General features: G+C 47.4%; 1 protein-coding gene across 2 annotated transcripts in view; it reads right to left on the bottom strand.

Moving 5' to 3' along the window:
• Positions 1–13476, bottom strand: part of LOC147693175 (NXPE family member 1-like) — a 350691-nt gene that overhangs the window by 94411 nt on the left and 242804 nt on the right. For both annotated transcript variants that reach the window (XM_086939422.1, XM_086939421.1), the window contains exon 4: positions 9260–9321. In XM_086939422.1, coding sequence (XP_086795548.1) covers positions 9260–9321 — 62 coding nt within the window. The remainder of the gene's footprint in view (positions 1–9259; positions 9322–13476) is intronic.

The raw sequence follows: 13476 nt of genomic DNA on the forward strand, positions 1-13476 counted from the left end.
TTCCACCTTGTGAGGTTTTGAGGAACTTGCGCCTGTGTGCGTGACTGGAATCACCTGGTGCAACCCATATAAGGGTGAGCAGGACATAGCGCCTCATTTCCCAGGAGAACCATAATTGGAACTCTACTTTGTGTAACTTGAGGTGTCTGGTGTGACTCATCTCGTCATGCACCAGTCATTGTGCCCCGATTGCCAGGGCACAGACGCATCAACGTGTAACTGACGGGGTGCCTATGCAAGCCGAGAGGTTCCCCTGGGTGTTGTTTCCCATTTATTGCTTGCTCCCTCACTAGTCCCATCATGGTGGACCCACTTCCCTGTCTCCATCTAGCCCCTCCAAAGACTTTGTGGCACCAAGTAAAAGTCAGAGGAATTGACTAGGCCGAAAGCCCATTCCCGAGAAGGCTCGGGAGCAGGTCAACAGACTGCGTGACACCCTTGTGACTCGCAGAACTGAGCTGGTGACAGAAGGCTGTGCTGTACCCCTGTTTGTAATGAATTGATACTCTAAGCCCGTTTCTGCTTTGCAACTTGTTGGTGAAATTCCTGAGTGGCACCAAGAACCCCTTTGTTCACGTCTACTTCTTGTTTATGCTTACTGTCTATCCCCACTTGGTTTCCGGGGACCTGGACAAGATATGACCTCAGCCATGAGTGGCCTTGTGTCCGGAGGGAGGGGCTGGTAAATTTTATTTCAGGGTATCTGGGACAGTGGGAGTGAACTGGAGGGTGGCGGGTGGTTCGGAGCCAAGGGGTCTGTGCAATGTTATCTATTGACTTGTTTGGTATCAGTGGCACTGTCTTAGGATGCTGGGTACAAATGTGTGTGAAAGTGCCCATACAGACCAGGCTGGTACCTGTCGCGTTGCGTGGCAGTGCAAAGTGAGCATGAGTGTGCAGTGGACAGCCTACACTTAATCACACTGGTCGGGGTGTTGGTTTATACTGTGTTCTCAGGCCAAAATCACTTTATCTCTCAACAGTGAGTTTACCCGCGTGGCCTTTTCCCACGGTGTTGCTAAAAGTGTTATAATTCTGGGTATGAACATGCTACTGATACTGCTGTAGCCCAGGGAGCACCCTACAGCACGTGAAATTGAAATATAATGATTGTGAGGGTGAGCCAGGGGCTGACAGCAAGTCACACCTCATCAGGGTGCTGTGTGGGGATTAGAATAGGACTTTTCCCATGTGTGCATATTATCGAGATCTGATCAACACCAACTGGACCGAGTACTGCTAGTAAGATTTCCAAGTGTGAGTTATGCCCCGATTCCGTGATATTAATGTTGCATTGTTGAATATAAACAGTATTTTTCAACTTGTGAAGTCTTTCTTTTGTGTTGTGCAGGACATTTATTGTGTGGGCGTGCTGCGCTCTTGCTTCTGAGAGACGCCGGGCTGCTCAGTGCAAAACTACCCAAGGGTGAGCGCGGGGTGTGCAGTGAGTATAACCACCTGCCCTTGACGCGAGCTGCACTCTTGCTACTGAGAGACGCCGGGCTGCTCAGTGCAAAGCTACCGAAGGGTAAGCGCGGGGTGTGCAGTGTGCATAACTGCCTGCCCTTGACGGGAGCTGTGCTCTTGCTTCTGAGAGAGGCCGGGTGTTGGACCTGGCCCTTCTGGCAGGTTCACCCCTGAACTTTTTGCTTTTATTTGTGACATGGTGTTAGTGATTTTTGGTTTCTGCGCACTTTACCACTGTGTCCCAGGGTAAAGTGCGTGCGCACTCTAAGTGCGTGGAGTAAGGTTGGCCTGACCTCCCATAGGAATGCATGGGAAATGTCTGTGTCCCTGGTAGTTCCTGATGCGTGGCGTGTGCAGGCTCGAGTCTGGTATGTGCGGACTCGTGTGATTGAATGCTGCGCAATGATGCATGCAGCGTGTTTGTGTCTAATATGGAAGTGCCACTTCTAGAAGTGTGCCTGTCTGTGCAGTGAGTGTGCTGGCGTGTGATTGGCCTGAGCTGGCTGGTGAGCCTGGCTCCAGGAGTCTGGATGGGTCTGCCCGGTGGTGAGTGTGGAGATTAGCATGCTGATGGCTGGGGAGGAGTGCACCTGGGCCCTGAATAGGGCTGGGCTTTCCCCACACAATGCTGGCTCCGCCCCCTGTGGTGTGTCTAATGTCCTTAGCCCTGGCAATGAATAGAGTGAGGGGCTGAGCATATCAAGGGTGCTCCCAGACCAGCTGCGACTGGTTCTCCCCCCACCCTGCACCTTAGACAAAGGATTTCTCTGTATAAAAGGAGGCTGTGACCTCTTGTCAAATGTTTTTGTTTCTGACTGGAATCGACCAGGGGCATGCTGCTGCTGGGGCCCAGGGGAAGGCTTTCCTCCTTGGGCCCTGCCCAGCCCCTGGAATGCTGGAGGACTTATCCCTGGGACCCTCCTGCCCTGTGCCCTCTCACCTATGAGGACTTTGTGGCTGGACCCCTCTTTGGCTGTCCCTTTCTTCTCAGCACCTCTGGCAGTGCTTTATTTTTAAAATACTCTGTCATGGAGGGAGCCTACCCCTCCTTGCTGCAATGATTATTGGCAGCGTGATCCTGCCCTTTTTCCCCAGAGGGATTCCCCGGTGTGGGGATCCCTGCTTGGTTCATTTTTGGCGCGAGTGCCCACCTCGCTTATTTTGCCAGTTGCAGAAGCCTTAGCGAGTGCCCACCTCGCTTCTGCATTTTTATAGACTACCGAGGGTGCCCACCCCTCATTTTGCCCCCGTGAAATCACCGCCGTGGCCCTCGCGCTGCCCACAGGAAGTCAGGCACCATAGTGCCAGATCCGGGGCGGGACTTCTGGCTGTGAAAGGAAGTCCCGCCCGCTGCCGCGTGCTGATTCGAGGAGAGCGGGAAGAAGGAAGTCCCGGAGCCTCGCCGGCTCCATCTGCAAAAGACCCGGTCCCGAGATGGGGGACCGGGTGAAGACTGATGCCGAGGTAAGGCGGAGCTCCCGGAAGGTGGGAGAGCCCCGCAAGCCTGCCGCTTCAGACGAGCAGCCGCACCGGATGAAGAGGAGTCCCCCCGAGAAGCCCGGTGAGTGAGGAAGGGCTGGGGGGGGAAGCTCCGTGAGACCAAGTGTTGGCTGTGCCAGTGCAGGCACAGAGTCAGAGCGGCCCTGTGTGCTCAGTGGGCCGCTCCAATGATTGGACATCTCTACCAGGGGCCCCATGGAGGTCCCGGGGGCCCCTGGTCACCTAGAGCCTGGGAGGGGCTCCCACGACAGGGGGCATGTTTTCTTCAAGAGCCTAGGTGGCTCCCCCGCCCCCCATGATTGTCTAGAGCCCGAGGGCTCCAACGAAGCCATCACCATTATTTTTAGAGCCTAGAGGGCTCCTTGTGACACATTATTTTGAGAACCCAGTTTGCTCCAAACAATTTGAACCCAATAGTTCAACCGGGCCCAGAGGGGCCCAGGCTTCAGTGTTGAGGGGACATATTTGCTTCCAGAGCCTGGAGGGCTCCAAAACACGCAATATGCATTTCTAGAGCCAGAGAGCTCCACCGTTCTGCACAGTATTGATTCCTAGGGCCTAGAAGGCTCCCACGTGTGGCAGTTTTTGTCCTAGGGCCAAGGAGGGTCCTGTCGCAGTTTTGCTGAGTCCCAGCTGTCCAGCAATTAGTGGGCAGCTGCACAGTTTAGGTTTTTCTTTCTAGGGGACTTGCTTGGACTTAGAAGTGAGTCGCACTCCTTCATCCCTACCCTGGCCTTCCCCAGCTGGGCAGTACTTAGTGCCAGCTGCAGCGTTTAGGCCCTGTTCTGTCCCTGTCCTCAGCTGCCCAGCAGGGTGGCAGGGTATGCTCAGACGTGAGTCCCTTGCTCACTTTGCCACTGGATTCAAGCAAGCCGGCCTGAAGATGGCTGGAATGCCAGAAACCGGTCCTCGGAAGCTTGTTTCCGGTCCAGGGAAGACATGGCTTGGCAGTTCGGGCTGGACTGTTCCCATGAGGCACAGGGTCAGACTGCTTTGCATATAGCCATGTCTGAACTGGGGTGGCCGAGTGGGCTAAAGAACGGTGATGGATTAAACCCAGATCTTTTGACTGGGTGTGAGTGTTTGATTGATTCAGATGCTCCGTCCATCACCACCCCCTTTTGTACTGCTTTGCCATCAAAGGCTCCGGCTTGACAGGCTCTGCCCACAGAGGGTATCTGGCTCTGGCACTGCCGCTGCGGGGGGTCTGTGTGTTTCTACAGACGCTGTCATCTCCCCAGGCTCCTGTGATGACCTGCAGGCTGGTAATACAAGAAGAAATCTGCATATTCCAGAAAGTAATCTGTACCCCCCTCTCTGTGATGCTAATACAGGAGTTTGATGTTGACCCTTTTTAGACCCTACTCCGACATTGTCTGTAAATCACTTTAAGTTACAGACGGCTTTCTATAAGCTCTGCTATGCTTTTTTGTATCATCAGCTTCAAGAATATGTTCTTGCTAGTCCTTCCTGGACAAGCTTCCCTGTTGAGGCAAGAGGTGCGCCTGGAATAACATATTATTTTCCATGTTAAATAAGCATAACCCCAGTATACCCCCATGGGTATGCTGGGGTATACTGGGGTTATACAAAGCATAGTTAGGGCAATACCAGGAAACACAATATTTTCATCCAAGTAAAAAATGAAGGGGCCAGAATATCTTAAAAACTATTGACAGCAGGGCGTCCAACTGGCATGGGTGCAAATTCAGGACAGTGAGTGTAAAAGTTCAGGAAAAAGGGTCAAAAATCAGGACAAAAATTCAGGACAGAAGGTCAGAATTCAGGACAAAGGGTACGTTATTCAGACACATCAGAGGAGGTTGCGCAATACTACATAAGTAAATAGACAACCAACACAAGTACAAGTCGGAAAAACTTTCTATTAGGTTGGGACAACATTGCACTGCATCTGTTGTGTGCACGAGTGAAACCTAAACACCTTTGTTTGCATATTAAAAAAAAAAAAAAAATCAAAGCTGAATGCTGCTCAGATCTTACATGCCCCCTCTTCTCCATTAAAAATACACTGGCTCCAGTCAGTCATCCCAGGGGGATGTGATGTGTAAAAGCTAAGGGGACCGGGGTTGGGGGGGTGCAGGGTAAACCTGAAAATAATAACAGCACAAATGCTGAAACTTTGCACTATTGGAGCTAAATAAATAAATATTAAAGAACAATTGTGCTTGTACCATTGTTGCTGTTTGTGCGACAGTGTAAGAGGCTAACAATGGATGAACCTGGGTAACATTGTATTGTAATTGCATTTATATAGCGCTTACTAGTTCAAGTTCAAGTTACTACCCCTGACGAGGCGTTGAAGCGCTTTTTCGGCGAGCAGCCTACTTCAGATCCCCCCAAAATGGTTTAGTGAATCAGTATAGTGAAATATGAAAGTGATTTGAGTGCTAGATATGTTAGTCAGTTATTTGGATAGCGAAGGATAGTGAAGGGATAGAAGACGGAAAAAGGTTTGCATTTATATAGCGCTTCTTGTAAATAAGGTTATCAAGTGACTTTCCTTCACAGAAGACAAAGTCACCTTATCACACAGGAGCCACCCCTGGATGACTCTGAGCAGCTACAAACTATTTGGGCCACAGGATTACTTCGATTTGGGGTATTCCAGGAGGTCAAAAGAATCCTTTTTAAAATATAGGTTAGGAATCCTTCCAGCTACACCACATCTTCCACCGTGGCTGAGAGAGAATTGCGGGAAATTATGCAGGTTCTGCGGAGTTGGAAAGAAAGATATCGGACATTTAATATGCTCCTGCATTAAGCTAAGAGAGGAAAGGGCAGATCTCCTAAAAAGACACTTTCATGAACGAGGCATACGGACTCGGAGACAAGCAGTGCTTGCCTGCTTTAACCCAAGTGACTCACAGTTAAATGGGAAGCTAGTCAAGCTCTTGAAACTAGTGGCATCCAAGCAAGGCCCAGTGTCATCCTGTGTAAGTACAAAAACAACAAAAACGTAAACCTTTCCGAACTGTAATCTCTGCACAGACTCCGGAGGCTCAGAGAAAAATGTGTCAAACCGGGAAATCTGCTCTTCTCGAACATTCCTGCATTTTTATAATAGATAAGAATTTTAAAGTAGCACTGACTGAAAAGGCGAACTAACCAAAAATGTTTCATTTGAGTGTATTTTTGTAATGGTTTTAATTAATCAAAAACAATAAATGTATTACTTACTTACTTACTAGTGCTTTCTACCCCTGATTGGGTTTTTGGCGAATTGCACTCCATGGAGTGCAAAAGAAGTAGAAGACACAGCAGAAAGAGTAAAACAAGCGCACAAGAGAGAAGAAACAACGCGCGCATTCAAAAGAGTGTTCAAAGATAAAGAAAAAAGTGGATTCCTGATTGTAAGAAATCGCAGGATATAATCCAATCAGAAAGACTGTACAAACCTGTGCTCCAGGGGAAGGAGATGCACAAAAAAGGAAAGAAAACAATTGAATAAGAAGCAAGGAAATGAGTTGGATAAACAAGCCCACCAATATTAAGCCAGGGGCTGACCTGAAGCCACTCTAAGTTTTGGCATTACACACAAGTCTTGTGGTAAGAGACAGCTGCAGCGGTCTGCACAAGCGGCCTGGTCAGTCTTTTTCTGCAGAGAGGCCGCTGCAGCTCTCCATTTTGTTCAGATTGTGACAGTGACTTCCAGCCAGTCCTGTGTCTCGGCCAGCAGTGAAGCATGCTGGGACATGTAGTTTCATTTTGCTTAGAGTTGGTGTGAGTCTTTAAGTGTCATGAGAGGAGGCCGGTTGACTCTAGAGCCCAGTGTTTGTTCATTGTGTCAGTGTTTGGATTTTATACAGAGCATTATCAGCTATCAGTACGCCACAGAAGCCCCTTGGAGGTCTGTGGATGACTCTCCAGACAGTTACAGCCACTCCCAGCTGTAACAGGATCTCAAGAGTATGAACGCCAACATCAACGCGCCGTCCTGCTGCAGACGTCTCTCGTGCCAGACATGGCAAGGACCACGTGGCAAACACTCATCTCCTGAGGCTCCCTCACCCCCTCAGTCTCCTCTGTCCAGGCAGTATCCAAACCTCCGCCAACCCGGACCGCTTTTAGGGATGTTTGTCCTGCATCACTTTTGCACCTGACCTGAGGCTGATTTGTTCAGGTAAATATGTGTTCGTGAGAGTTGTACAGAGCACAATCTGAACTGAAGTGACTATAGAAATTGTGAGAAAGGGCAAGAGATGGACAGAAATGTTTCAATCGTGCTAACCACTTATATTTACTAAGGCCAATATGCGCTCCATGGTCTTTAAGGTGGTGCGTGTGTGCATGTGCGTGTTTGTGTGTTCATGTGTCATGCATTTTGGCATGCCAACCCCAGCTGGGAGGCTGCAGGCCACTGATCACAGCAGGAGAGCGAGCTGGCCCTGCAGTGAGAGCTGCAGTACCCTCAGGCTGCTTGCAGGGGGCAGCGTGCTCCGATGTCCAGATGATAATGGGCGGATAGCAGGTTGTGCCATGTCAGGGAGGGGCTGCTGCAGGCCACTGATCACAGCAGGAGGGCGAGCTGGCCCTGCAGTGAGAGCTGCAGTACCCTCAGGCTGCTTGCAGGGGGCAGCTCCCAGCAATGTTTGAAATTACAGACAAAAGGCATTTGTGGAAGAAACCCTCCCGGACAACGGACAAGAGGCCCACGTTACCGGCAGTCCATGAAATTTACAGACGGTTGGTCACCCTAATTGACTGCAAGTCCTCAAGCTTTACGCCGCCCCATCTGAGCCACCTCAGGGTAGAGGTATCCAATGCCCCATGTCTCCGTGAGCCCTATTCACGGTGCAGCAAACAACAACACAATTGAACCGTGGGTTGTGGTCACCACACTCTGTAGAACTGAATGACATCGGACGTGGGTTCTGGGAATGAGCTGGAATGACACCAACCAGAGTGACTGATACTCAGAGAGTGGACGAACCTGGGCCACGACAGGTGCACAATAAAGGCCAACTCAGAAATGGAGAATTAGCAGTGAAATCAGCAATCACGGCTCTGATTCCCCAGTAATTCCTCATTTTGGGCCCGACTTTTAGCCAGGTATTTTGGCCGCTTTTTGTAGCCGAACTCTCAAAGGGGTCAGTGGTGTTCCGGTGGATCTATTAATTTCCATGTGGTGGTAACTGCTGCTCTCAGGGGTTCACTCTCCATGAGAGCCTGAGATTATAGCGTTATCATTTTATAATGATATGTCCAGCTCAAGGTTTAGCAGACAGTGTTGGTCCACCGGGCATGACTGCCCTGTGATGTGTGTGATGAGCTGGCTGCCAATATTGTGAGTTTCCGGACCACCTCACTTTTTATGCAGGTGAGCCCGCCATTGAAAGGAGTTGCGGTGAGGAAACAAAAAGCGCCTTACAGGGCCCCCTGTTACCTCAGGGCCATGGGATGCATGCAAGGGGGCACATGGGGTACCCCTCTGTCTGCATGCACCCCATTTTCTGCACAGACCATGCCGTGCAGGAAGGGGCTCTAGCACCTCTGTTGCAGGCCCCGCCGTGGGAATGCCAAAGGATCGTCCGCTGGGCCACGAGATAACTTGAAATCTGGCAGGTGGCCAGCCGTCGAGTATGGTGGTGTGGGAGCAGGACGCCGGCGTGTGGGCCAGATCCTTTGCTGCCAAATCCTTTAATCAGGCCCTTACATTACTTTGGGAGGGCTCCTATCTCCAACAAACTGAGCCATAGGTCATATTGGTTTTGTATTGTCCCGTGTGAGCTGTGTGAAGAGTGCTTTCCTGAGGTGAATATCTGTAATAATTCACAGAGGCTGTGCACATGATCCGGACAGGGGGCTGATCTCTGGCAGGGGCACTGAAGGGGGCAGTACATGGGGTCTGTTGGGGCTCAGTAACCAGTGCACACTTGGGTAGATTCCTGTATCTCACAAGAGGGGTGCAATTGATGCAGAACTGCAGTTGATCTTTGGTGATCCCAGGAGCTGTGTCTGGTTCAGTGTTGAAGCAAATCCATGGAGACTCGGTGAGCTGTGCAACTGGTACAAACCAGAGAAAGATCCCTGCCGTGGTCTTCTGTCTTCCGATGCCACATATTGCGACATGCCTTGAACCTCTGAATTAAATGTCAATACATTTTAAAGTCTCTAAATAACTCTTTAGGTTTACCTAACACTCATACAAAATAGTCAGTCGCTTAACTCATCCATCTGCTGGCTCTCTCATTCCCTCTCTGACACCAGTGGTGAGAGTGATCTATCTCTCAAATACTCAACCACCGAACAAGTTATTAGATAGAAGACTCACCTGCACAGTTGAAAACAGCAAGGTCTTGTAAGGCATGAGGGATCGCAACTCGGATATGAGATCTGGAAAATAAGAACAAGCAAGAAATTACTCATCTGCAAACAGATAAACTCAGACCCTGGAAAAGATGGCTCCACCAGTTCAAAGTTTATTGGTGGCATCAATTCAATGTTCATTGGTGGCACCAGTTCAATGTTCATTGGTGGCACCAGTTCAAAGTTCATTGGTGGCATCAATTCAATGTTCATTGGTGGTACCAGTTCAATGTTCATTGGTGGCACCAGTTCAATGTTCATTGGTGGCACAAGTTCAATGTTCATTGGTGACACCAGTTCAACGTTCATTGGTGGCATCAATTCAATGTTCATTGGTGGCACCAGTTCAATGTTCATTGGTGGCACCAGTTCAATGTTCATTGGTGGCACCAGTTCAATGTTCATTGGTGGCACAAGTTCAATGTTCATTGGTGACACCAGTTCAACGTTCATTGGTGGCATCAATTCAATGTTCATTGGTGGCACCAGTTCAATGTTCATTGGTGGCACCAGTTCAATGTTCATTGGTGGCACCAGTTCAATGTTCATTGGTGGCACCAGTTCAATGTTCATTGGTGGCACCAGTTCAATGTTCATTGGTGATGATGGAGCAGATTTCCTCTGCAGTCAGGCATTGTTTTATTTTTTGTGCTTCAGACAGACTGCATTTAAATTGCCACGCACATTTTGGTGCAAGTTAAAAACATGGCACATAAAAAAATATGAAAGTGAGGCCAATTCAGTCTGACATGCTTTTGCTGAATTAACATGTGTTTTTGCAATGTAGAGAAAAGTGGCCTTTTTAGCTTTGAAGATTAATAGAATGTGTTTCTCTCTTCCCAGCGCATCCCATGTAATCTAAATCCACTATTCCTGTCTTAAAAGACTTTGACTTGTTGCATATTTTGATAAATATTTTCAGTTAATAACATCTCTTTTTCTTTGCTGCACATTGCACATTTATTTTACATGTTGTACATAAATAATAGAAAAGCTGCTTTACACTAGTAGCTTGGCTAGGAAAACATTTATAATGAGTATTAGTATGGAGTTTGGAAACATAATGTGCTGATTCACATGACATTAATATTATCTTTTTGTTTGTTTTATTTTCGGGCCTACCATTAAATGGCTGCCTGTGAAACCATCAAAAGCTATGGCTTGCTTTGAATGAGAAGGGAGCATGCGCAGACTGTGGCAGCTTTCCTCATGCCAAGAAGTCAAGAACACCTTGAACTGTACATCCTTGTGATTCTGCCAAATGTACCAGTGTTAGTTAAAAGTGTCCATCTGACTGCGCTTTGGCAGGAAGGAAGGAAGACTATTGAAAATTTTCCCTAGCAATTGTTGCAAACTTATAAAATGTATTTATTATGTATGCTTCATTTGTTAAAAACTGGCATGGTCAGGTTTTTAGAATGCGTCAGGGTGATGAGAACTCATGCCACCATGACTAACCAATCAACATACAGGTTTTCCTGAAATACAACATTTTGTGTAGTCTGCCATAATTTTGTGTATAAAAACTGACAGGGGCTGGCTTTTCTCAGCTCAGCTGGCTTCTAGGCTCATTAGGGGGTGTGTGAGCTCTTGAAGAGAAGGAACAGATTAGGCCAGACAGCCTATGGGTTAGGTACGAGATCGTCACGGGTGCTGCAGGGGCGTCCGAGGAGAATCAGGGGGAGGTTTCTTGCTTCCACATCATATCTTGGCACTTGAGGCCGCATTCCTTTGAGGTCTGGTGAAGGAGGGGCTATCTCACTCCCTGCTTGCTCTTTAGACACAGACAGACAGACAGAGAGTGCAGCTGATTAAATAGAATTAGATGCTAAACTTCAGTTATGCTTTGACTAATTAATTAGGTCTGAAAAGATTTTTTTTGGCTTATGCATTTATTTCTCTTAATGGGAGATTTTTGCAAACTATTTGATTTTTGATTAGCCTTGCAAGACTATTTTTCTTAGAAACTCTTTGAGTCTTGAATGACATTTTGCGCCACATTCCTACATGTTATGCCTATATGCAGACTGTAATGTGTTCTGTATTAATGCTATTTTTCCTGGTTTTCAAATTCTGTAACCTGATTGATATTGTATTAATGAATAAAGGGTCAGAGAAAATTAACTTTTTACTAGAAAATAAAACCCTTTAAATACTCAACAACTCTCTTTATTGGCTTAAAATAATAATTGCATTTTTGACTGTTCATCTTTATTTAAAGTGTCCTGAAGGTATTACATGGTGTGAAGGGCCCAACACCTTTTGAGCGGTAAATTAGAGGTAGCATGAGGGTTTTGCATTGAGAAATTACCAGAAGAAATTACCGCTCCATCAGTGACACCAGTTCAATGTTCATTGGTGACACCAGTTCAACGTTCATTGGTGACACCAAATCAACGGTGCAAGCACTAATAGGCTCGCGCCTAGACTACGCCAACATCCTTTACTTAGGTCTTCCTGAATATCTGCTGACTCGTCTGCAGATAGTTCAAAATTCTGCAGCCAGGGCAATCTTCGGTCTAACTAGAAGATCTAGGGCCAGCAATCTCCTTGTCTCTCTGCATTGGTTGCCGATTCGTAAGCGCATCTTCTTCAAGACCCTAACTACAGCTTTTAGGGCGCTTCACAATTTCGGCGCTGAATATCTGCAGAGAAGGGTCAATTTCTATTTCCCATCTAGACCTCTGAGATCTGCTGCCCAGGCCAAGGCTATCGTCCCAACAGTGAAGCGTGCTCGCTGTGGAGGTCGCTCTTTTAGTTACCTTGCACCCCGTCTTTGGAACACACTGCCCTTGACGTTGCGGACGTGCACCAATCTCTCGGTTTTTAGGAAGGGACTTAAAACTCATCTGTTTGCTTTGTAATGCTGCTATGGTTAATTCTGGTTATTTTTTTTCCCGTTATGGCTGTTTGTTTGCTGCTGGTATTAGGTGTGATGATCTTTAGCGCCGGGACGCTCTTTGGAGCAGCTGAGCGCTCTATAAAATAAACAGTAACATAACATAACATAACATAACAATGTTCATTGGTGACACCAGTTCAACGTTCATTGGTGACACCAAATCAATGTTCATTGGTGACACCAGTTCAACGTTCATTGGTGACACCAAATCAATGTTCATTGGTGACACCAGTTCAATGTTCATTGGTGGCACCAGTTCAACGTTCATTGGTGACACCAAATCAATGTTCATTGGTGACACCAGTTCAACGTTCATTGGTGACACCAAATCAATGTTCATTGGTGACACCAGTTCAATGTTCATTGGTGACACCAGTTCAACGTTCATTGGTGACACCAAATCAATGTTCAATGGTGGCACCAGTTCAAAGTTCATTGGTGGCACCAGTTCAACGTTCATTGGTGACACCAGTTCAATGTTCATTGGTGACACCAGTTCAACGTTCATTGGTGACACCAAATCAATGTTCATTGGTGACACCAGTTCAATGTTCATTGGTGGCACCAGTTCAACGTTCATTGGTGACACCAAATCAATGTTCATTGGTGACACCAGTTCAACGTTCATTGGTGACACCAAATCAATGTTCATTGGTGACACCAGTTCAATGTTCATTGGTGCCACCAGTTCAACGTTCATTGGTGACACCAAATCAATGTTCATTGGTGACACCAGTTCAATGTTCATTGGTGGCACCAGTTCAATGTTCATTGGTGGCACCAGTTCAATATTCATTGGTGGCACCAGTTCAATGTTCATTGGTGGCACCAGTTCAATGTTCAATGGTGGCACCAGTTCAATGTTCAATGGTGGCACCAGTGCAATGTTCATTGGTGACACCAGTTCAATATTCATTGTTGGGACCAGTTCAGTGTTCATTGGTGGCACCAGTTCAAAGTTCATTGGTGACACCAGTTCAATGTTCATTGGTGACACCAGTGCAATGTTCATTGGTGACACCAGTTCAATGTTCATTGGTGACACCAAATCAATGTTCATTGGTGACACCAGTTTTGTTGGCACCAGTTCAATGTTCATTGGTGACACCAAATCAATGTTCATTGGTGGCACCAGTTCAATGTTCATTGGTGGCACCAGTTCAATGTTCATTGGTGGCACCAGTTCAATGTTCATTGGTGACACCAGTTCAATGTACATTGGTGACACCAGTTCAACGTTCATTGGTGACATCAATTCAATGTTCATTGGTGGCACCAGT

This window comes from Lissotriton vulgaris, chromosome 9 (assembly GCF_964263255.1).
Source record: "Lissotriton vulgaris chromosome 9, aLisVul1.2, whole genome shotgun sequence".
Lineage (NCBI taxonomy): Eukaryota > Metazoa > Chordata > Amphibia > Caudata > Salamandridae > Lissotriton > Lissotriton vulgaris.